Source organism: Amia ocellicauda, chromosome 10, assembly GCF_036373705.1.
Source record: "Amia ocellicauda isolate fAmiCal2 chromosome 10, fAmiCal2.hap1, whole genome shotgun sequence".
In the NCBI taxonomy this organism is placed as follows: Eukaryota; Metazoa; Chordata; class Actinopteri; order Amiiformes; family Amiidae; genus Amia; species Amia ocellicauda.
Window position 1 is genome coordinate 23,300,010 of NC_089859.1, and position 22,414 is coordinate 23,322,423.

The following is a 22,414-nucleotide window of genomic DNA, read 5'->3' on the forward strand; positions in this document are numbered from 1 at the left end:
CACCGCAGTGCACTTTAAGGTTTTGGTTACTTGTAGAAATAAAGTGTATATTACCTTCCCTCCACTGGCCCCCTCAGTATCTCTTCTCTGCTCATACAATTAGCAGCACAGAGGAGGCCTAGTGCGCCGCTGTCCGCCGCAGCCAATCAGCGCCCTCGGTTTAAGAAAGCGCTTCTGACCCGGAAGTGCCGTTCGCCATGTGGGTCTTCTTTAGGGGTGACGCCTCAGCGGCAGGGATTCATTTTAAAATGCAGCCAATTCTTCTTGATTTTAATAGGCCTAGATGATATTAAAAACAATGTACTTTTTATATAAAATGGTGGTTGTTTTATCTGCTGCATTGGTAGCTAACACATATAAAAACAAGTCATTACGGTTGTTTGAGAGTTCCAACATGACCACATTTACCTGTTTTGGAAGTACACTGCCAAATCACTGATTTATTTTAACAAGTGTGTTAAAATCAGTATAGATATAATAGTTTAAAAAAGCAAACAAACAAAAAAAACAATGCCCTGCACAATGTTGTAGGTGAGTTCCTAAATAGGGCTCACTCGCAATGCCTACTAATACATAGGTCTAAACCAGATACATCGTTAACATAATGCTTAATTAATTTAAACAATTTAAACATTTGATTGGCCCACGACTACAGCTGCACTCATCACGCTGACGTCACACAGGTGCATCTCTTCAAGATTCGTTTTTTCTATATTTGTATTTTTTTTTTTTTTACCAAAACTAAAAATACGCACAGGTAAATACCTACATTTATAATATACAATATATAAATAAATCGGTTAGAGTTCCTGTGGTATCGCCTAATCGAAATAAGCGATATCTTTATAATGCGGTTTTGATATTGTTAGTCGCAAAACAAAATAATTGTGTGTAAGAACAGGGACACGCGTACGTTGTGTTCAAATCGGCAACATATAAACGATGCGTGTCGCACATTTCCTACCAATTTGTTATCCTAACAAAAGGCGTTTTGTTGTGGGTTGGGATTAACACAAAAATCGTGCTGCCATTGATTTAAAACAAAGTAGTGTGTATCGTATTATGACGTCCTTTGCTATTTACTTGATGAATCTGATTTACATTGACCAATCCTGGCTGACTGAAGAAGGAACACGTTTGTCGGTAATTAAATATATCGATTGTTACGGTTTTTCGCTACTGGACGCTTTGTGTAAAAACCCTTCAGTATTTTTCATATAACGCCCAATCACATACAGCATAAATGTCGCTAATGTTCACTAAATGTTGTATAGATTCATTGATGTATCATATAGGCTATGCAAAGAACATTTTTTTTAATTATGTGTGTAATTAAAGGAATGCAACTCCTTCACCTTTTATTTTGGTTATGGAAACAACTGTTGACTAATATTTAATTAACGGCTAAGCGTTTCTCCTTCCTCTCTATGACCTGTATTAGTCATATAGTAATATGGGATTTTATCTGTCAGACACAATTGTTTCAATAACATTTTGTATTTTTTTTAAGTAATTATGTAAATAAATATGTAGTTTATGATGCACATAAACGTGACTAAATAAACGGAGACTACAATGCATCAAGGCAAATGAGACATTTCTCATTAGTTGCATGCTGACAAAAGGAAACAAGCATATAAGTTAGAAAATTGCTGCTTAACAATCAAACCTGTGAAATGGGGGGTGGGGGGGAAATGTATTAAATTCATGTTGGCGTCAATCTAAATAAGACCATCACTGCGTTCCTTTGTCTGCAGTAAAACAGAATCTCTTTTCAAGTCTAACAATATGCGAATAATGTAAATTGCCTGTGCTACATATAAAATACAAAATGTTACCAGCAGTGTTTTAAAAAAACGGAAAACTGGAAACAGTGTTTCCACATGAATGCTGAAACGGTTGTAGGACGTAATTACCCTCCCCCGTGTTCAAGCACCGCCTCTGGGTTAGAGTTCAGACTAAACAGCCCATACTCCCACCCCTCGGTGCAAGAAGTGTTAAAAACACCACCCTTGAAATCTTCTGTTTATATGTATTCTTTTATTATACTGAACATGGCTTCAGCTGTTAAAACTATATTTAAAACAAACAGAAAAACAACTTTGATTCAATGTTATCTCCATATTTTAACTCGCCTAAGACCTAAAAAAGACAATTTACACAACATTTTCCAATAGTAACTGCACAGCAAACAGGGTTTTTGAAGTGTAATACTAGTTGATCCACGCTTTGCCACCATTACAGCACGGCGGTGATCGGGCATTGATGGAATTAGTTGAACTAAATATGCCTGATAGATTCTCTAGTTTCATCAGTATCTGTGTCTGCTTCGTGCAAAGTTTAGTGTCTTTGGGCAGTCCTGGTGGGATGGGTGCAGGATTATGCTGAGAGATGCAGTTATCGGTCTCCACACTGATCTCCAATCGTTGGACACGTTTCACTTTTCTGTGTCACTATATAGTCATAAGAGTCCACTGATAAGGGCAGGCGACCAGAATACAAACCCACAGGTCATCTGACTAGCAGGGAGCTCTGGGTATTAGGCAGACAGGGTAAAATTATTCACCCTTTCTTCAAACAAAGCCACTACAGAGCCACAGAAGTTCAGTTTGGACCATCAGAGAAAATCTCGCACTTCCACTGCCTGCTGTCCACCAGACGTGGTCCTCGGCCCACTCTAAGCAAGCTGGACACGTGTTGGCAGTCAGTCCAGATTTCTGACGTGGCCACAGGGCCACCAGGCCTGCAGAAACCTGCCTTCTTCTAACGGCCAGAGCGCTGGCTCCACTCCAGTGAGATCCTCCCAAGTTTTCAAATATGTGGATGAATCCTATTGAAACCTTCTATTGGGATGCGTTTGACAACTGCTTACATCCATTTCCTGACTGTTGACTACGTCAAGCATGAAAATATGTACAATGGAAAATGTTGCATCTGTGTCAATTGCATTACTTTGTTCTCAGAATACAACCTCTGGTAGTTGACTCAGCCTAAAGATGTTTAAAAATGTCATTCGCATGTATAGATCTTTCAGACAGTTGTGTAGATGCAAGGCTTTATTTGTAAGCAGTGCTATTCGTGTATCTCTTGTTGTTTCCAGATGAGACCATGCATACATTCAGATGTTAGCCTGTCACACCCAATCCCTTCTTACAACTTGAGTCTTTGTAAAACTCATTGGAACATTTTAAATCACGTTTCATATAATTTTGCAAAGCTCTTTTTTGTTGTCCTTTCACGCAGAGCTGCACATTGAATGGGCTTGTTTTAAAGGAGGGTTACTCTACACAACATCCAGATACTATAGGAGGGCTGTGTGCGCCGGGGCTCCAGTCCCTGTCTTTCAGCCTCTCGATTGGTGAGCAGAAAGCCCCTATCAGATCCTGCACCCCCTCCACACTGCACTGGCCGGCCGCAGCAGCTCCTCCATTCATTGGTTTCCGACTGAACTCTGTTCTGAACGAATCATGGCGCGAAAAGGTATTTTTTTCCACTTTTTTTGAACAAATAATGCCATAGATCAGGATTATCCAACGAAACAGGGCGACAAAACCTTTGCAAAAACAAACCACCGTTTAAATAGGGGGCGTGTTCCCTGCGTGCATATGTGTTGGTATAGAAAAAAGCTAAATAAAGGGATTTCAATAATCATGCAGTATTTGGATTTAATTAAAGTTTTGTAATCGTATGTCACGAAGTATTTCTCGATGAATGGACAGGGTCGTCTCGTGTTGATCGCAATGCTTTCTTTGTTTTAAATGCATGATTTTGGACTATTGCAAATCGTATTAAATTGCATCGCAGTGTCGATAGAAACTTGCGCTTTTTAGTTATCGAACAATACGATTTTTGTTGTTTAGTTTTTTTTGTAGATTGACCTTTAAATCGTAAAAACCCCGATCTAATGAAAAGGAGCCGCTTTACTATGAGTCGGTAGTCCCAAGTGTGTCGGAAATCACGAGTTCATTCCGTCTCCATCCAAAGCGCTCAGTTTGCCTTTGACAGGCAGGTCTTCAGTGCAGAAATAGTTTGGTAAATATGTACGTGGCATGTGCATATATATAATGAGAGAGAGAGCGCACATAATAATAGATCTACTAACAAATGAAAATATTGATTAGATATACGTTTTTACACTAATCTAGTTGAAAAAAAACGTACATTGATTTGGAAATTATTTGTACGTTTGATAATATATATAAATGTATAGGCATATATGTATATTTGGTGTAGGACATCGACGTTTTCTTATGTAGCTAAGACCCCCTCCTTATGGCTGCTCCCATATGGTGATCTAGCCATATTGTATAGGGGACAGACTAGGCGCATCCGCGTTAAATGCATGTAAAAAGGTAAGATACATGATTACAGCCTAGATTCCCGTTTTAGGACAATGAAACACATTATTATAATCCACCCCGATTTAAAGATACGTTTAAATGTAACCCTAAATCGGCGTTTATTATGATCTTCTAAGGTAAAGCAACTTCCTGTGTGTCTAAAATGGAAGGATCTCACAAAGTTAGACATGCATTCACATGGGCTTCAAGTGTGCTAGTGTTCACTCCTGAAACAAAGGTTTAAATGGTGTCTGTTTATTCTGAAATAATACTGGTTTTGTCCAACTGTTTAATCCCAAGGCTTGCGTCATCTAAACGCCATATTAAAAAGAAAATAAATCTAGGAAACAGTTAAAAAATGTGTGTGTGTGTGTGTGTGTATATATATAATATATATATTAGTGGAGATGATGATGTTGTCGCTGTAGAGGTTATGAAGTACTGTTTTGTTGTTTTAGTTCATTTTTGTTTTTACATTTGCATCGACTGCAAATGACTTGAAAATGTTAGATTACATTTTTTGTCAGTCTGTACTTTTCAACTCGAGGTATTGAATATGTATTAAAAGTCAAAATCTGTAAACTCAAGTTATTTGGAACATGTTTTGTGTGAATCTAAATGTATCGAAAGTTGAAATGCATACGTTTTCATGAACGTTTTCTAAAGATTTTATTTGATTTTGAAACTATGTTATTTAGAAATTTGTAAAATGAAATTGTGCTTTACTAAATAAACAAAATGGGGACAGGATGATTCACAGTTCAGTTTGTTTTAGGACGTATTCATTTTTTTTTCTTTAGTTCAAGCAAATGAGCTTCATACCTGGCACAGCAGATTGACGTGGAATGTATATAAAATTTACAAAATAAAGAATTAAAAAAGGTTTAATTGTTTTTTGTTTTGGGGGGGGGGGGGGTGGTTTTGACTAAGAGTGTGAAAGTTGTATTTTTAAGTTATTAACTGGAGTTGTTTTTAATCTCTGATTTCTAAAGTAAATTCTTTTTAAAATGTGTGTTTCTATAAACATAATCAGAGAAAAACTAATATAAAAAGTTTAACACAAACTATAATTTGTTTCTTCCCTGAAATAGATGTTTTGACCATGGTCTCATTGGTGGAGTGAAAAAAAAATATATATATTATATATTATTGCACATCGTATTAGTGAAATACAGTCCTGCAGCTGATTTTGTACACCTTTTTTACATACGTTTGAAAAATGCTTATTTTTTAAGATTAAATGTGTATTTTGCAGTTTATTCGTTTTTAAAATCTTGGTTTAAATATATAATTTCTGTAAACTTAAAAAGGCAAAGGTTTCTGTACCTTAATTAAATGTAAAATTAGTCTGAATTCCACAATAAAAACAAAATAAAAAAAATTAATATGGTCAGTGTTTTGAATAATTTATTTTGTATACATATCACTCATGTTAACTTATAAAACATTTACTAAATGCAAATGTACTACTAATATTTTTTAAAAAAACCCAATGAAATAGTACAATAAAACGGGGATTACATCAAAATTCAGTGTTTATCTTCAACACGCTATTTAAAAAATATTGGTAGATTGGATTAAATGAAATCCTCATTGTCTAGTTTTGTTGATTTACATAATATGAATTAATCAGAACTTAAACAAATGGTCGAAGATGCCCAATATTCACACAGTATATGTATGTTATCTAATATTGTATACTTCTACTTGTATACTTTGATTTGGTTAAAAAATAAAAAATAAACATTTGATTAAGTCCTGATCAGCATATTGGACATATTGAGTAAAGGAAGTTTAATTGGTTTCATTCATACATTATGTTACTTAATTTGCCACCAAGGGATAGGTTTGCTTTGTTTGTTTATGGGATATATATGGGCCATTGCAGTTATGTTTTATACAGCAGATCTTAAAGAAGTAACACTAATAGATATTAGTGTTTTAGATGTGAACAAGCGTAATTCAAACGTGATGAAAGGAAAGGTTTGAAAATGAACATCTTACAAAACCGTTTCAAACCTAATTAAATAAGTTTCCAATTAAGTGTTATCTAAGACTTGGTGTGCACTAATTCAGAAATTGAATACAATTAGTATTTCTAGAAAATATAAACATAAAAAAGTCCCTAAAATATAAAAGCATGCTTTGAGTTTGGTAAACAAACAGATAGGCTTAATTACAAAGTGCCTGCAGGGTTAACCTCAACAAAGACTATATATGTGTGTGTGTGTCAGCAACCATGCAAAGGGTTGTATTAAATCAAACTTTGACCCATCTGTTAACTGCAAACTACAGACCTGTACTTCATAGTATATTATAAAGATATATTTATAGTAGTAATAATAGTAGAAGAAAGATGACAAGACACAAACGGCAACAAACTGAGAAGAGGTTTGTAGTTTTCTGTTGGAAGATGGGTCACAGTTTTGTTTTTCATCTGTTCGAAAGTTTTCTTGTTTTTGTTTTTCTGAGGGATTTAATGCAAACAACTTTGAACCAAAATATGAAAATGTGTGCGTCGACTATGTGAAAACTAAATTCAACAAATCTCCCAACATTGATATATGAATGTGAACTGAACCAAATGATTTCACACATGACTATGTAACTCATGAAGTGTTTCCTGTTTGACTAATTACAGGTTCTCCACTCTTTATGAGATGGACGTTTGTCATAAATGATCCATGGGAAAGTATAGGAATCTGTAGCGCCATGAACTCGTGTGCACGATTTAAAGTGTTTGCATTATAAAGGAAGCACTGGTTTCTAAGCGTGAAGATTAATTTAGCATTGTGTTCAGTTCTACTCTTTGTGCCAGTTGTGCTTCTCTGGGTCTCCCTTAGTGTTTTCAGACTTCAAAGGATCACTTTCACTCCACAGGAACGGGCGAACACTTGTTGTTTTCCACAGCAATGTAAATTCAGAATCTCATGTCAATGGACTGACGTCCGGTTGAAATCATAACCTGTACTGCCCTGGTTTACAAGATGTGATGAGTTGCTCGAAGCCGTCGTGTGGAGCCATTTTATAATGAATCCTCCAAAATCATCATTCTACTGAAACTAGGAGATTTCCAGTGGCAAATAAAAGTTTCACTTTGACTGACACTTCTAGGCAAGAGGAATGAGTGAAAGATGCTGGGAAATATATAACAAAAGACCAAACAGACACGGAGGACCGGATATGTACAAGAAAATGAAGTCCCCCCCCATTCCCTATCCTATACCTATCCTCTCTACACAAAAGAGAGCAAATATTAAATCTACATCCTGCAGTTTGAGTCTCGCATGTATTCACCTGAACACAATATTCAGTTTGGATGTTAGATTTTGTAAATTCAGTTTATGTGTAATGCAGTGTGGCATGTATTAAAAGGTCATTATACATTTTTCCTTGTATTACGTTGATTTAAAACATTTTGCAACATCACTAATAAAGACTAAAATGGGGTTAATTACAGTGGTTTTCTTCATTTCTACCTACATTCATATTTGAACATTCACTTGAAATACTGACATCACTGCTCTTATACTTTATTGCCCTTTACAAGTTATGAAATTACTTGTTTTTTTAATGTGAAAATGAAAAACCCTATACCTAAGCACTCTTAATACAAATATTTTATCAAATAAATGTTTTAACAATGGTAAAACTAACTTTGAATGACTCAAGCACACACACACACACATAGCCTGTATATTAAATGCAAATTTCCTATTGTGGACAATTATTGTTTTACTTTGTTCATCTTAAAGTATTATTGTTTAATCAGAGTGTAAAGGAAAGTTGAAAATATTAGATCAAAAGTACACTGGAGTCATATATTTCTATACAAGACAAAATAAGTTAATCAAGAGTTTTGGCATTGATTTTAATGTAAGGACATAAATGTCAGTTTTAGTCAACATAGAAGTAAATGTGATAACATTTATATTCTCCAGTAATTACAATTATGTGTCCAGAGGGATGATTTTCTGAAATTCAGCTAAAAGAGGCTAAACTCTGTATTCATACATAGAAGACAAGTACTAATGTTGCCAATGGTGTGTCATACAGCTGCACATACTCTGCTCACTGTTATAAATCACATATGAGAAACCAGCCAATCACTGAGCAGCATTTCCCCCAAATTCCTATACCTCTTATCTTGTGTTTAAATGTCACTATTCTTCTGTTACCAGCGATGTTTCAGGACACTTAAAGCAAGCTATTTGTTTTTAATAGTTTCATTACACATAACCAGCTGGAAAACAAAACACAGATCAGCTACTGTAGGTCAAACATTTTTAGACAGAGAAAATTAAATTGTTAAATATGTGATTTTTTCACTGAAAACATATTTGTGTGTCTAATCTGTATGTGTATAATTTATAATAAGTGAATAAGTTGTGTGGGTGTCCCTTATTGTATAAGATGTGTCATTCCAAATATTTTGTGTGGTCCTTTTGCCCTAACTGCACAATATACATCTCTTACACATATACACACCTTTCACATGACCTATTGACTGATATCACATACGTGTAGGAGTCTATTGCTTTCTGCTGTTGTCTATTCACTCCCAATTCTCTGTCAAAACATATTTATGCTCAATGACCTGGAAAGATTTGATGAACTGGTCAACGTTCAATGCAGGAGCTGCCCCACGTCGACTGTGCCTCCATCGGAGAGTTGCTGATGGCCACAATGCCACCGTGTTCATGTAAGACAGTATATAATAGTGTAATTTACATTGGTGTTGTAGCCCTGTTCTTCCCACTGCACATCTGTAATAATAAGATGGTAACAATGGTGTCTGGTTGAGGTGTGTTGTTTCTCGGATGATCTGCCAGTTTTCCAAAATGCAGTGTAAGTGGATAAACACACAATCCCAACGTGTGCTGTTTCTTGTGTGCTGGATTTGCCCCTTTAAAGCTTTACCTTTGCTGTCAGAAAATGGGGAGCTTTCTACTCCAAAGCCATCAGCTGTGAAGAGGACACCTGGCTGTCTGACAATGAGCAGGTACACAACAGAAACTCCATAATCACACCACGGAAACACTTCACAGATAAACAAACGGAATACGTGAAGTACTCCAAGCTCAAGTGAATTCAAAGTTCACTCATATGGAGAGATTAACCCAGGTTCACTCACTTCATAGCTCCCAGTGTTTTCAAAATTGATTATTGTAAAATGGCTAAAATAGGATGTGGAATCTGACTTCTGCTAGAAACATAGTTATTAAACAAAACACCAGGTCTGTTTCTACACAGTACAGACGCAACATCGGATGTGTAGGTGTAAGTATCTATAATACGTTTGTATTATACGTATTATATGACTGATAGTTAGGGGTAGGGTGGGGTGGTCACACCATCTAAATCATAAGGTGAAGAATCTTTTCATATCGGTCTCAACACACTCTGTATTTTATTTTATTGTATTTTATTTTACTGAAGACCAGCCTCTTCCTCCTTACATTGTTTCTGACGGGACAATCATTTCAGTGCCAGTACAATGATTTTGCTATGTATGGTTCTGGTCGTTGAACAGATCTTCTTAAAGCATTGCTGGATCTCTCCCTTTCAAAATGGAAAACTGTAATAAAATATATTCTTGTGGTCCTCCTACAGAGGGATGCCAGAAACTACTTGGAGCTGAGCAGTAGATATGTTTCTGTACAATGTGTCATGTGGAATTTCCTGGCTGAGATGAATTGTGTTTCCGCCGTTGTTAACTTCTCTTTTTCCCAAGAACCAAGAACCTGCAGTTTAATGTGTGATCTGTTGTCATTGTTTTTGTAGTCATTATTGTTGTCTTTATGTATTTTCCTTCTTTCATAGTTTGTTTTTCTTGTATACACAGACACACAATGCATTCAAATCAAATCCTTATGGCCAAGCATGCTTACATGTATTCTGTGCTGCCTAAAACCTACAATGCAATTCTGTAGTATTTATGTCACTTTTAGCCATACGCCTCAGTGTAGGAGTAGAATTTGAAATGAGATTTCAAAAGGACTTATGTTTTTTCCCCTCTAAGTTTGTTTATAGATTGGACAGAAAAAAATGTAACCTGGAAATTCCCCGGAGGAAGATAGATGTGTTTTCTGAGTTCTCTTGAAAACGGTAATGTAGACAAAACTGTGAATGAAAATAAAGAACAAAAGTAATTTTTAAAGGTCCATCTTACAGCATTTCCTGTCCACGCTACTTCTGTTTTTCTTGTAACAGCCCTGCAAAATTGAATTTATTTTGCTTGGTATATATCTCAAGGTAATTGTTATGTGTTTTGGTCCATCGTGACAACCTGACTGCAAGGACAAAAGTCTGTACTTTGGAGAAAAGTATACGTGGGCCGTGTTAAACATGGATCAGGAGAGGTTAGCATAAGCTGTACTGCTTCAAAGAAAAGAAGCCGTGGGAAAAAAGCAAAGCACATTTTATAAAGGTATCATGCCCTTCTAGTGTATATTTTATCATAAATGTATCCAAACACTTTGCAGCTCTCTCTAATTTAATGCCAAGGTTAACACAGACTGCTCTCTCGATGGTAATGCTGCTGGTCTGTTGTACACCTGTGTGCTCCCGGTACATTGGACAATGGCCTTGCAGGCGGGAATGAGTTATTGTGCCACTCTGGTCCGGTGTGTGCGTCCTCTGCAGAGTCACTCGCACGGGGCTTCTGAGGAAACAGGATCTCCAAACAAATAACCGCATTAGGTGTAGAATTACTCACTGAACGCTTTTGTTCTTGAATCAACTCCCCGTTTAATACAGCTCTCTCTGAATAGCGGACGAGCTGGGCGAGGGCCACTGTCACTCGTCGGCGTGTCGATCCTGTGCATTGTAGCGCACATATCTGAGGAGTGCTGTGCAGCCAGTTGGATATGGTTGTCTCTTTTTTCTTTAGGGTTCAGGAATCAGTCTCTGTTGGGAGTACTTTGTGTTTCTTGCTGTCAGCTGAAGTCCGATCTCCCGTTATTAACTGCAGCACGTCCCCTTGCTATCAATATGACTCATTCAAATGTTTGTTTGGGATTATTCAAACTGGGCTTGCTTCTCTCTGCTGATCTTCGCCAGATAACATGAAAGCACTTTGTGGCTCCTGACCACCTTCGTTCAAGGCTCTGGGTTTGTCTAACTCTTTTCATAGATTAATCAGTGTCTTGACATAATCCAAGAGCTTCCCTGATACTTTAGAAGGATCTAATCAAGTCCAACTGCGGTCTACCTTGGAAATGTCGGCCAAGTTGGTTTCATTCAATATTTCTGGATGTATACTCTGCTCCCCAGGCCTGGGTCACTTCCGAAGCAGGCTGATCAATTTACACACATCAAAGCCATCAGCGTCCATATCTCACCTCTCTTCCAGCTTTCCAGTTGTCATTCCCCCCTCCAATCCAGCACCACCATTACTCATTTTTCACCTCCCTGCCCGCCTCAATGGAGTGTGTCAAGATACTTCATCACTGACTCTGCCTCCCTCCACACAGAACTGAAGACTGGACCTTGTGCTAGAGTACTCCTACACAACATAATTCAGAGTCATTTAAAACAATTCATTCCCTTTTATTGGCGTAAAAGAATGAGAACATTTAGTACAATTTGAAATAATAGTCACTAATTGTCTCCATAGCGCAGAATTAGTCACACATACTGTATACTGTATTTTTCACATCCAAATTCCTTGGCTTTTGTCCCTTGTAGTCACTTACATTCATCTGTTCAAAAACTGTTTTCACAAGCTTGTCAAAAATGTGTTTGAGGGAAAAAAGGAAATAATGAAGAAATATGTGTTTGTGTGGAAATGTATAAACTAGGTACAGTTATGGGAGGTACAGGTCTTTAAACAGCTGAGCATTGGGAATGTAAAATGTAATGTAACTCGAACAATATTCACATTAGTTGCTGGTGTATGCACGGTTTGTTAGGATCATCGTGGTTATGTATCCGACACGTTGCTGGCCTGTTTGCACTCTATACAGTCTGTATATATGTCAATTCTACACACACAATTTATGCTGAAACCAACAACACCTTTCTGACCCATCCTCTCATTTGGAAAAGATCAGACCCTCATCTCCAGCAGGTTCTGCAGAGGGCAGAGATCTGAACACTGGGAGAGCTGAATGCACACAACTGATCATCTGCGGCGTCAGACATAACCCCATGATAAACACCTCAAATGTGTGGAGACTTTTGTGTCTGAAACCAGCTACATATAGCTCGACTCATTTCCATTTACTAAAACACTGGTTCAGATTTGAGGAAATTTGTAAGTGACTGAGTATTGTGAGACTGCCATCTGTACACTAGTTTAATTGGCTGAGTTGTTTGGCTGTATTTTGTGCTAAAGTCTTTTTCAACGCACGCAAAAGAACAAACCAAACGCTTTTATGTCAGAAATTACTATTCTCCTTTATGGGGAGAGATCTACAAAAGCTTGTTTGCCCCAAGAGAATTTACCTTTTTCCCCCCTGAAAATAGGTTATCAAATCAAAGAAAGGCGAATGAACAGAATAACAAAATGGTCTGACAAGATAGTTTAAGAGTCGGCTCTTCTATATGGATTGAGGTTATACTAAAAGCTTAATGTGTGTGATTATAATTTACTGGATTATGTCAATTGGATTGGAGTAAGAACTCTCTACACTGTTACATAAAGGAGCTTGTGGCAAGTGTATTGTTTCGGTGAAGAAGTACATGTTTATTCCACGTCTACATTTTTATGGGTAATTAGACTTAAATTGTATAGTTCATCTCTTGCAGAATAGGCTGTTAGAAGTTTATTTTACCCCGAAATATTGCTACTCTGTATACCACCTAAATGATAGCTTGTTCAGAACTGCAAACAAGTCCAAATAGAATCTAGGCCCGTCTCTCCGAAGTCCAGCACAACAGAAACAGGAACCAGTGCTTTGATTATAAATCCCACGGCTGTCAGATTAACTCGTACCGCAGCTTTCCGGACGATTAAGGAAAACTGTGACCTCTACTTTGAAACATCCTGGATTTTGTTTTTAACCTTGGTTGCTGTGTACGAACCTGCAGAAAGACCTTTGCATTCCTGTGAGATGCTCAAATCACTTTAACTTGTTCATTTTCTACACAGAATTGTTTAAGACTATTGGCCACCCATCTTTTACCTCCTTCTCTGAAGAAAAGAAAACCATCCTTTATTTCTGCTGCCGATGTCTAGGCCGTCATTACAAACTGCCACTACTGAAGTCCGGTCTCATGTTTGTTTATAATTTCACATCGCTTAGTCAAAATGTTATGCAAGCCCCCACACTGTGTAAAAACCCACAGACGATGCATCACCGTCACTTTAGAACCAGGTCTTTGCAAAAAAGATTCTGTAAATTAAAAACTAGGAGGAATATTGGGCGAAGGTTTGTGGATTTTATACTATAGGTCGGTACTTCAGACAACCCCCTATAGAAGTAGGTGGAAGAAGTAACGAGTGGAGTTGTATTGGCCATAACTTGCATGGCTGAGGGATCGACGGCCTGGCCATGAGGAGGCCATCCGAACCCCCACCAGATGTTGGATTGAACCATAAGCTGCTGTAGAGAAAGAATGAGTATATATATATATATATAGCCGAGATATTGAGTGTAAGAGGGAGCGTGGTTCCAACACTACAAAGGCAGGGGAAAGGCACTTGTTATGTGGTATTTATGAGTGGGTGCATCTCATTGGTTGATCTCTGAGCAGAGCGAAGCCTGATTTGGGGGGGGGCTTTCCTCTGAAATTTTAAATTCGAATGATACAGCACATGGATGTATTGCACCATCTCCGAATCTGCGCTTTTACACCCTTGTTTCAAGATTTCAGATTAAACCTTTCAAGCACAAACCATGAAACGTAGTAAACGGGTCACATGCGACACAAGGACAACCCATTCCTACTTTAACTCGAAGAATCATTGGATCAGGATAACAATTTGGACTACACTCCCAGCATTGCAGCTTGTAATTTTGGCAATTATATTTTCAGAATTCACCCAGTGACACCTGGTCAGCACTTAAGCAGGGGGGAGACCAGACTAAACGGGTGTTGTTGGACTGAAGTGCCACTCTGCGCAGAACTGGAAAAGCATCACCTCAGTGCGGTGTAGCGACGGGGCTGATCGGAGGCACTGCATCGTCTCTTGGAGGAGATGACCAATGTCCCGACTGGCTGTGCTCGTTAATAATCCCCTTGGCATTATTCACAAGTGTAAGGGCTGCAGAAAGGGTGTCTGTGACAATCGCCAACACAGGCTGGCAGTCATCCCTTCCTGTTCTCTCCTCTCGTTCAACTGTCCAGCGTAGCGATCACTCTCTGCCTGCTGTGCTGTGAGCTGCAGGGCGGCACTGCACCCACACGGAGTGACAGAGACCGGTGCAGACTGTACACAGTAAGCCAGGGCTGTGCACATCACAGAATCCAGATTCACACAAGCAGATTCACTTTTCAAATGAACTTTTATTCAGTTAAAAAAAAAAAAAAATCTTATCAAAATAAATCATTTTAGAATATCTGAACCTAACGGACATTGTATTCGGTCCAGTAGAAACAATTTTGTGCTGCTGTTCAATTCCTAGGACGTCTCCTAAAGACAAAACTGTTCATACAAATAACTGACAAGCTCAGAATAGAACTTTGTTATTTTAAAAGTTATTTTTACTTTTCAGAATATGATAAGGATATTACAATGAATATGTACTTTCACAGAAAAAAAAAAAGTTTACAGTTTATCCTGCATAATTACTTCAATAATGTACACAGATGCACAAAAATACATCTGACAATGTATTGATACAAGACCACTACAAAAAAAAAAAAAAAAAAAAAAAAAAAAAAAATACATGACCTTTTCTGGTACTCACTTTCAATTGAGATGAAACTACAAATAGAATTTAAGAATATGTATCGGCATGTGTAGGTAAATTTTTACAATGCCACAAAAGTCACCAGATGTTTAAAAAGTTGAGAGCTTCTAAAGATCCAATATGGGGAAGAAAATGCACCCAAGGGGCTGTGCTTCTCAGTAGCGCCCTGCGAAAAGAAAAGCGCATTAGATCTCTCAGAACTGAGCGCTCAACCACATAAAACGTTTATAAAAATTACATTGACTTTAAAATGAAACATTAAAAATTCAATATTTTATATTTATGGACCCAGGGTATACCCAAGTTAAGAAGTTAACCAATTTGAAGCCCAAAACCACATTTAAATTAGGAATCAAAGGTTCATTACAGAAAAAATTAGCAGAGATTAAGGTTCTTTTGTTAGTTTACTCTGGTGTATTTGGTTTAATGGAGGAGCTACAGGGGACAGTGGAGCTACACTAATTTCACTCCGGGCCCTAACTGCAAGCACTCCATACATCCACACACCTTTCCTAACCATGAAGAATCTGAATGAGAATAAGATCTCACTAGTCAATTCACTCTCTAACCCAGAGGTCTGTACTTACGGGGGCTGTAGGAGCGCGATCGGGAGCGCGACCTGTATCTGCTGTAGTAGGGAGATGGAGATCGCCTCCGACTGGACGGGAGGAAAGAAAATGGGAAGAATTAAACAAGGAGAACCAACAAGGATGGAAATGTAACAAACGGGGCTAATCAAATCAGGGCTAACAGCACTTTCAACTCCCATGAGCAGGGAAATACGCTTTTATACTGTGTTAACAGGACACTGAGGAAATCCCTCATTTCAACAAGCTCGAGATCTGTGCTGCCGCCAAGGAGAAATAACCCATTTGTTGAGCTGCTGCCATTATGGTTTACTTTCACAGTCTGGTTTCTGCCTCTATCAATGCCCGTATGTAATGGCAGAATCAGAATAAGGGGCTCGTACCTGTACCTATAGTCGTACTCGTCGTATCGGTCATATCTGTCGTAGCCTCTGTCGTAGTAGGAGTCTCGGCGACGCCCTCCACTGCCGCTGCCACCGCCGCTGCTGCCTCCTCCGCCGCCACCTCCACCACCACCGCCTCCACCCCCTCCACCGCCACCATTACTGCAGGAGGACAGAGCACTGTTAATACACACGACCAGACAAAACCAGGCCAAGAACGAGCCAATCAGAGCTCAAGACATGCACCCAATAGTGCAGCATTTAACAAATTAAAAGGATTATACAAACACACCTATTCTAAAATCATACTAAAAGAGCAGTCCACCACTCAGGATCTCATAAGGGATTAAACTATCAAAAAACATATCCAAATAAATGTTACTATGTTAATAACTTACTGTGTGGGCCGGCCCATATAAATGCCAGGAGTGGGAGTGTGCGGCCGCTTGGTGATTGAGTAATCCACTCGGATGCGTCTCCCATCCAGCTCCATGCCATTGGCTCGCTCCATCGCCTACGGGCACAGAAAACAAGGTTTTTAAACATACAGAATTGCCCTCCCCGTCGATACACGTCTCTGCATCAGCAGCATCAACTAAAGTCGGGTCAGTATAGGATGCGTCCGTAACAGACAAAACCACCCCTAATTATCAGGCTACAGTAAATACACTTACTGTACACTATTAAATTCAATATCAAAATTGGAGAGAATAGCTGCCGGTATGCTTCTAACAAATGGGCATAGTTCAGTTACTATCCCTTAGTCAAGTGTAGATCTCTACAGCTGCAATCTGAGAAGGGTCCCTGTACTTCACAGTAGGCTGCCACCTAGTGGCACAATGTAGACAAGCATGGGAACTAGCACAATTGCCTTCCATATTTTTCTTAAATTGGTCACATTGGCTGCAACCAAAATAAAATCAGCTTTAATTGCATAAGAATACAGCTTGTTCAAGGTACCTCTTTTGCGTCGTCAATTCTTTCGAAGTACACAAACGCAAATCCCCTTGAGCGTCCAGTCCTCTGGTCGTACACCACGTTGACTCCGGCCAGCGGGCCATAGCGGGAGAACACCTCGCGCAGATCCCTCTCGGTAGTATAAAGACTCAAACCAAACACACCCAGACAGGTGTTTGGGTCCGGATTTGCCTGTTGAGAGACCTTAAAGGTCTGAGTATTATAAAGTCATGTCCAGCCCCTCCTTGAAACAGGCAGTTTTTACAACTTTTTAAAAAACATTTCTACAGCATACTCAATTACCTTCCCCCAGTCTAATTCCCTTTCCCCAAATTCAAGACATACATTTACAGAAGCATCTCACTAAACAGACCTGGCATGACAAAGTTCTGACTACAGCACTCACCTACATTACAGCTCTAACATGAAATGAACAAGTCAATGCTGGCATAGGTTACTGTGAAACTGCTCTAAGAAATACACATTTTGAGCAGTGTCCCTACGGAGATCCCATTCTACACTGAAGTGGTGTCAAAGGTATACCGCTGGAATGCAACTAAAAATGGATACACCTGTATGTTGAGAAACTGCTTCAGAACACAATGTTCTAGTAACATGGAATATGAAAAGCTGATTAAGTATTTTACTGGTGATCAATAGACCTTTACATTACAATAATTGAAAATGCACATTAAAAAAATTCATGTTTTGTCCGATTAGAAGATGCATTTAAGATCAGTGCAGTAGTATTTTGGTGGGTAACTGTTTTGACAGTTTTAATAACCCCTTTCTGGAAACATCGCATGATCAAAACTTAACTCAATTTACCTCACAATGCTACCCAACACACTTTCTGTAACCCCACTTAGAAGTACATATTCATGTTTGTGTCAAGCTTGGTACCATAAGACCAGCTTCCCATATTCTATGAAATCTAGTTTTTAGAAATTGATAAGTTTCAACATACCCTTGCATCGCTATGACTGTACGTTTCTTTTTTGAAGTCATTGCTGAATCTGGTCTGTTGATATAAGAGGGGTTGTTAAAAGGGGTTATTAAAATTGTTTCAATTCACAGTCTCCTTCACAGGGACCAGGAAAACATACAAGTATTTACAATCACAATTAAGTTATAAGTGTTAAGCAACAATTTCTACCCAAGATAAATAAATATACATTAAATGTTAAAAAAAAAAAAGAGTAATGAATTTTAAATCTTGCCACAAATCTATGGAACACGTTTATTCTATATCATTATATTAAGTTAAGATACAATTGGAAAAATAAATGAACACTTTGCATAATCTGCTATTCAACATCAACACTAACCTCCTAAAATAAGCCGATAGTGCAGTGCATGCAAACCCAGTTGTCAGATTAGCTTTTATAAAAGGGGGTGTTAACGGCCAGGTTTGCTTTGGAAACTTAACTGGTGCACAATAGTTTTCAAAATGCATTTTAATAAAAGCAGTTTTCATTAGTGTGGTCAAAACAGAACCTCCCCCCCCAAAAAAAAAACATTCTCCACAAACATGGTCGATGACTTATCTTGGGAATGCAGTACTTTTGGACCAACATTTAAAAATCAGGGTTCATCAGAAGGGGGAAAGCCTAAGGATTGTTTTCTTTAAGGGGAGTGGGAGAAGGCAAGGACTCACTCTGCTCCCGGTGTGTCTGCGACGGTTTGACATGGGCGAGGTGCTCTGGCTCTTCTTGCGCCGGTACTCGGGCGAGTACGAGCGGCTCCGGGACTTCTTGCGGTGGGAGTGGGAGCGAGAGCGGGACCGTGTGTAGCGCCTGTGTGAGTGCCTCCTGGACCGCGACCTGCGAGACGGCAAACCAGGATGTCTACACTGAGACCAAACACTAGACAAATGAGAACGGAAAACATTTTGTCCTCTTCTGGTCTAGTCAGCAACTAAATCGTACAAAACTGATTCACTACCTGGCCTGTCTGTCAACATGAATGAGGCATTTCATCAGCATTCACAGTATTTTCACTTTTCTCCATGACGGCTTATCTGGGGCACATTTATAGCAGGAATCAACCTTCAAGCACATATGACTGAAGGAAAATCTAAAGCCTTCATCTCCACCCAACTCTACTGTGACCTAAAGGCCAAGCATTTATGCAAGTTACACATTCCAACATTATGACAACCTCTGAGATGATTGCAAATGTGCCAGTCAATCTACACTTCAGAAATGTCCAAATGCACCAACCCAACTCTAATCATAATTCATAGATGTGAATTTTGAGACTGGATGATGGCCAAGGCTTTGGGTTCAATTGCAAATATTTGCTATACTTTTTCAGATAAAAATACATTTAGACATACACCTGACAGCCTATACCAATAGCCATACCTTCAAATTTTAACATTTACCTTTCAGGATCTGAGGGTGCAATGATTGCCCTGGGGGGAAAAAAAAGTTGAGAAACAAAACCAAAACCAAAACTAAACATACACCCACCACATTCAGTAAAATATCTTTTCACCACCAACCAAACCTAGTAGATTGTGAAAACATATTTTACTGCTGCCATGGGCACGACACCGGGCTCATGTAATGACTCACCTGGACTTGGACCGGGAGTGTGAGCGCGACTCGGACCTCTTTGAAGCTCTTGAAGGACTGTGGGATGCAGACCTGCTCTCTGACTTTACTCGAGCGGGGCTGCCACGATCTGATTTCGACTGAGAACGGGATTCCTATTATTACAGGAGTATGTTAAAAACATTTCATAAGATCTATTCTTAAAATATTCATTAAATTAAAAAAAAAAAAAAAAAAACTTCATGTGCTGTAGGAGAAAAGGTTAAGATTCCATCACTTCATTTATTAAAAATCACCCTCTACAGTTTAAAGTGACATTAAAACAATCCCTTGTATTAAACAAATTCCCTATTTACACCTGATCACCATAGTTTTATACTACATTAGCCATGCATTTTAGACTACAAATAGGAGCATACAGACACTTGGAACATAAACCATACATTTACTTAACCTAGGACTCATTCATTCTTCCAGATTCTTTTAATGCTACTTCTCTCAGGCTTTCTACTGTTCTTCATTCTTCGTTTTTCCGTTTTTCATTTTCATATTCCGGGTATTCTTCCCCAAATTGAAACCATTTCATTTAAGACTTAACAATGCACGTGCTTCTATCTGACAATTCTTCCGTTCATTTTTTCCCTTCAAATTTTATTTTCTGATCTTTAAAAATTTTCATAAGCCTTCTTTTATCTTGGATATTCTTCCACTTTCTTGGATAATACTCTTCAAATCCTTCACGATCAATAACCTTAATGAAAAAAGAACATTCAGTATAATTAAGAACATGGGGTTTGAAAAGAAAAAAAAAGCTGCTGGGGTTTTCTATAGGTTAATTTTATATATACACTATCCAGCAGGAAAAAAAAACAATTTCTTAATTCTACACAAGTTTACAGGCCTCGTATTTGGCTGGTCTACTTTTTATAATGATGCACAGCATAAAGCATGAAGAACACCCCCAAGTGTATAATAGAATTATGCAATAGACAAACTGTTCAAGACATTCTAATAATTCTATATAAATATATGCACACTTAACATTAAATCTTTCTATACACAGAAAAGTGATATCTATTGAATTGACACAAACGGCATCAAACAATAGCAATAATGAGACTTTGCTATATTAAATATTGCATATGCATGGATTGCCACAAAGCTAAACGCACTGCTGACAGACACAGCGAGCTAAACACTGAGAAGTATGCACGCCTGCTGAACGGGGGCATTGTTTGCATGAAACAATGCAACTAAGAAGGTGGAGACCGTCCTTAACCAAACATTTCGTGCTTCAAGGATCTACAGACATTTCCATCTTTGGCAATACCTAGAGTGCTTACACACACACTTTAAACACTCATACGTGTCAATATTTGCGTTTTTCCAATTCGAAACCGACACGTTTGTGTCCCCAGCCACAGCGCCATTGTGTACTTTGATGCGCACCGTAGGCTTACACAAAAAACACGTCTAAAATGCGCTTGACGTCCACATGCTTAGTAGTGTATCGTTATATTTCATATATTGCTAATCGCAGTGATCGACTATAATGCATAAACAAATAGCCACAGTATCGATTAATAAGGCGCGCATTTAAGTAGTACACAAAATTAAACCAATCAATGAAACATAATAGTCCGAAATGTGATGGGACTGAAACACTACACCACTCAGACTCTTAACCTAAACGCGCCGTGCTGAAATGCCATGCTTTATTTTTAATTTTGCCTTTTCGCACGAATGCCTTCTTTAGCAGGCTCTGCCCCAGAAACCCTACCGACTCCTCACGCCATGGGCACGGCGTAGTTCTCGCGAGATCACGCAGGGGCAACATGACTCAAACGCAAACGAGGGCTTTTAAATCGCATTTTAACCCAGTGCAATGCCTTCACCTGAAACGAGCTTTAATTGCAAAGTTTCCCTGTGCATTTGTGGTCGGCAGCTGCATTCTGGCATTTGCAATCCTCTCTTTCTAGCAACGCTTGCCACTCTCACCTGCATCGCGGCCTAGTCGGATTTGCTTGGGGGAAAAAGCCAACGTCACCCGAATTAATTTCTTTGTGTATACAATAAAACACCGATTACTCCGACTACACACAACTTTCATGCCATTTTCGCTTCTTTACTGAACAGAAACACATTACCAACAGTTCCTTCCGTCTACCCAACCGAAACCGAAAGAAAGGTCCTGAAATCCAAAACAGTATTATATCTGCAACGGTAAAGAATCTATACGTTTCAAGGGAGTACTTACTCGTCCTCCGAAGTTGGTGTCCTCGATGTCACTCATTGTCTACGAAGGTTATACGTATTAATGTGTTTATATATAATCTAAAGCAGGAAATAATGTGATTTCCAATAAGAGATCTACGCTATTACCACCAATCTCAATGCCCTCCAGAAAATGGCGGCTGTTGCGTTTTCCGTTTTTATTTATCCAACTGCGGAGTCGGCGCGGGAGGGGCAAGTGACGTCACGGAAAGACGCCCGAAACAGCACGCCTCTTCTTGTTCCCATGATACTTAGCGCCATCTTCCAACATGGAAGCCAACAATTGTATTATTTTTAGGTGTAGAGACCATCTTTATATATCTATAGGTTTTTCAGAAAAGCAGTTATAAATGGTGTCAGTGGAGTATAATAAACTGTAGAGACGTACTTGGTCGTCCAGGCTGCTTGTTTATTTTGTTCATATACTACTAGGCCTAAGAGCGTAAAATTAAATTG

The 22,414-nt window shown here is 38.6% G+C and overlaps 1 protein-coding gene across 8 annotated transcripts; it reads right to left on the reverse strand.

Annotated features, from left to right (window-relative positions):
• Positions 1 to 14,772: 14,772 nt before the first annotated feature.
• On the reverse strand, positions 14,773 to 22,117 carry tra2a (transformer 2 alpha homolog). Of its 8 annotated transcripts, XM_066715591.1 has the most exons (10): positions 21,942 to 22,117; positions 19,706 to 19,839; positions 19,513 to 19,542; positions 18,784 to 18,949; positions 18,094 to 18,147; positions 17,130 to 17,330; positions 16,568 to 16,683; positions 16,170 to 16,331; positions 15,787 to 15,857; positions 14,773 to 15,365 (listed from the first exon to the last, which is right to left on the reverse strand). In XM_066715591.1, exons 1-10 carry the CDS (start codon positions 21,975 to 21,977, stop codon positions 15,355 to 15,357), a joined length of 981 nt encoding a protein of 326 aa, XP_066571688.1. In that variant the 5' UTR covers positions 21,978 to 22,117; the 3' UTR covers positions 14,773 to 15,354. The 8 variants fall into 8 exon arrangements, with proteins under 8 accessions (XP_066571688.1, XP_066571693.1, XP_066571690.1 ...); XM_066715596.1 differs by lacking the exon at positions 19,513 to 19,542 and having other exon boundaries at positions 19,706 to 19,824; XM_066715593.1 differs by lacking the exon at positions 19,513 to 19,542 and having other exon boundaries at positions 18,784 to 18,991; positions 19,706 to 19,824.
• Between the last annotated feature and the right edge of the window lie 297 nt (positions 22,118 to 22,414).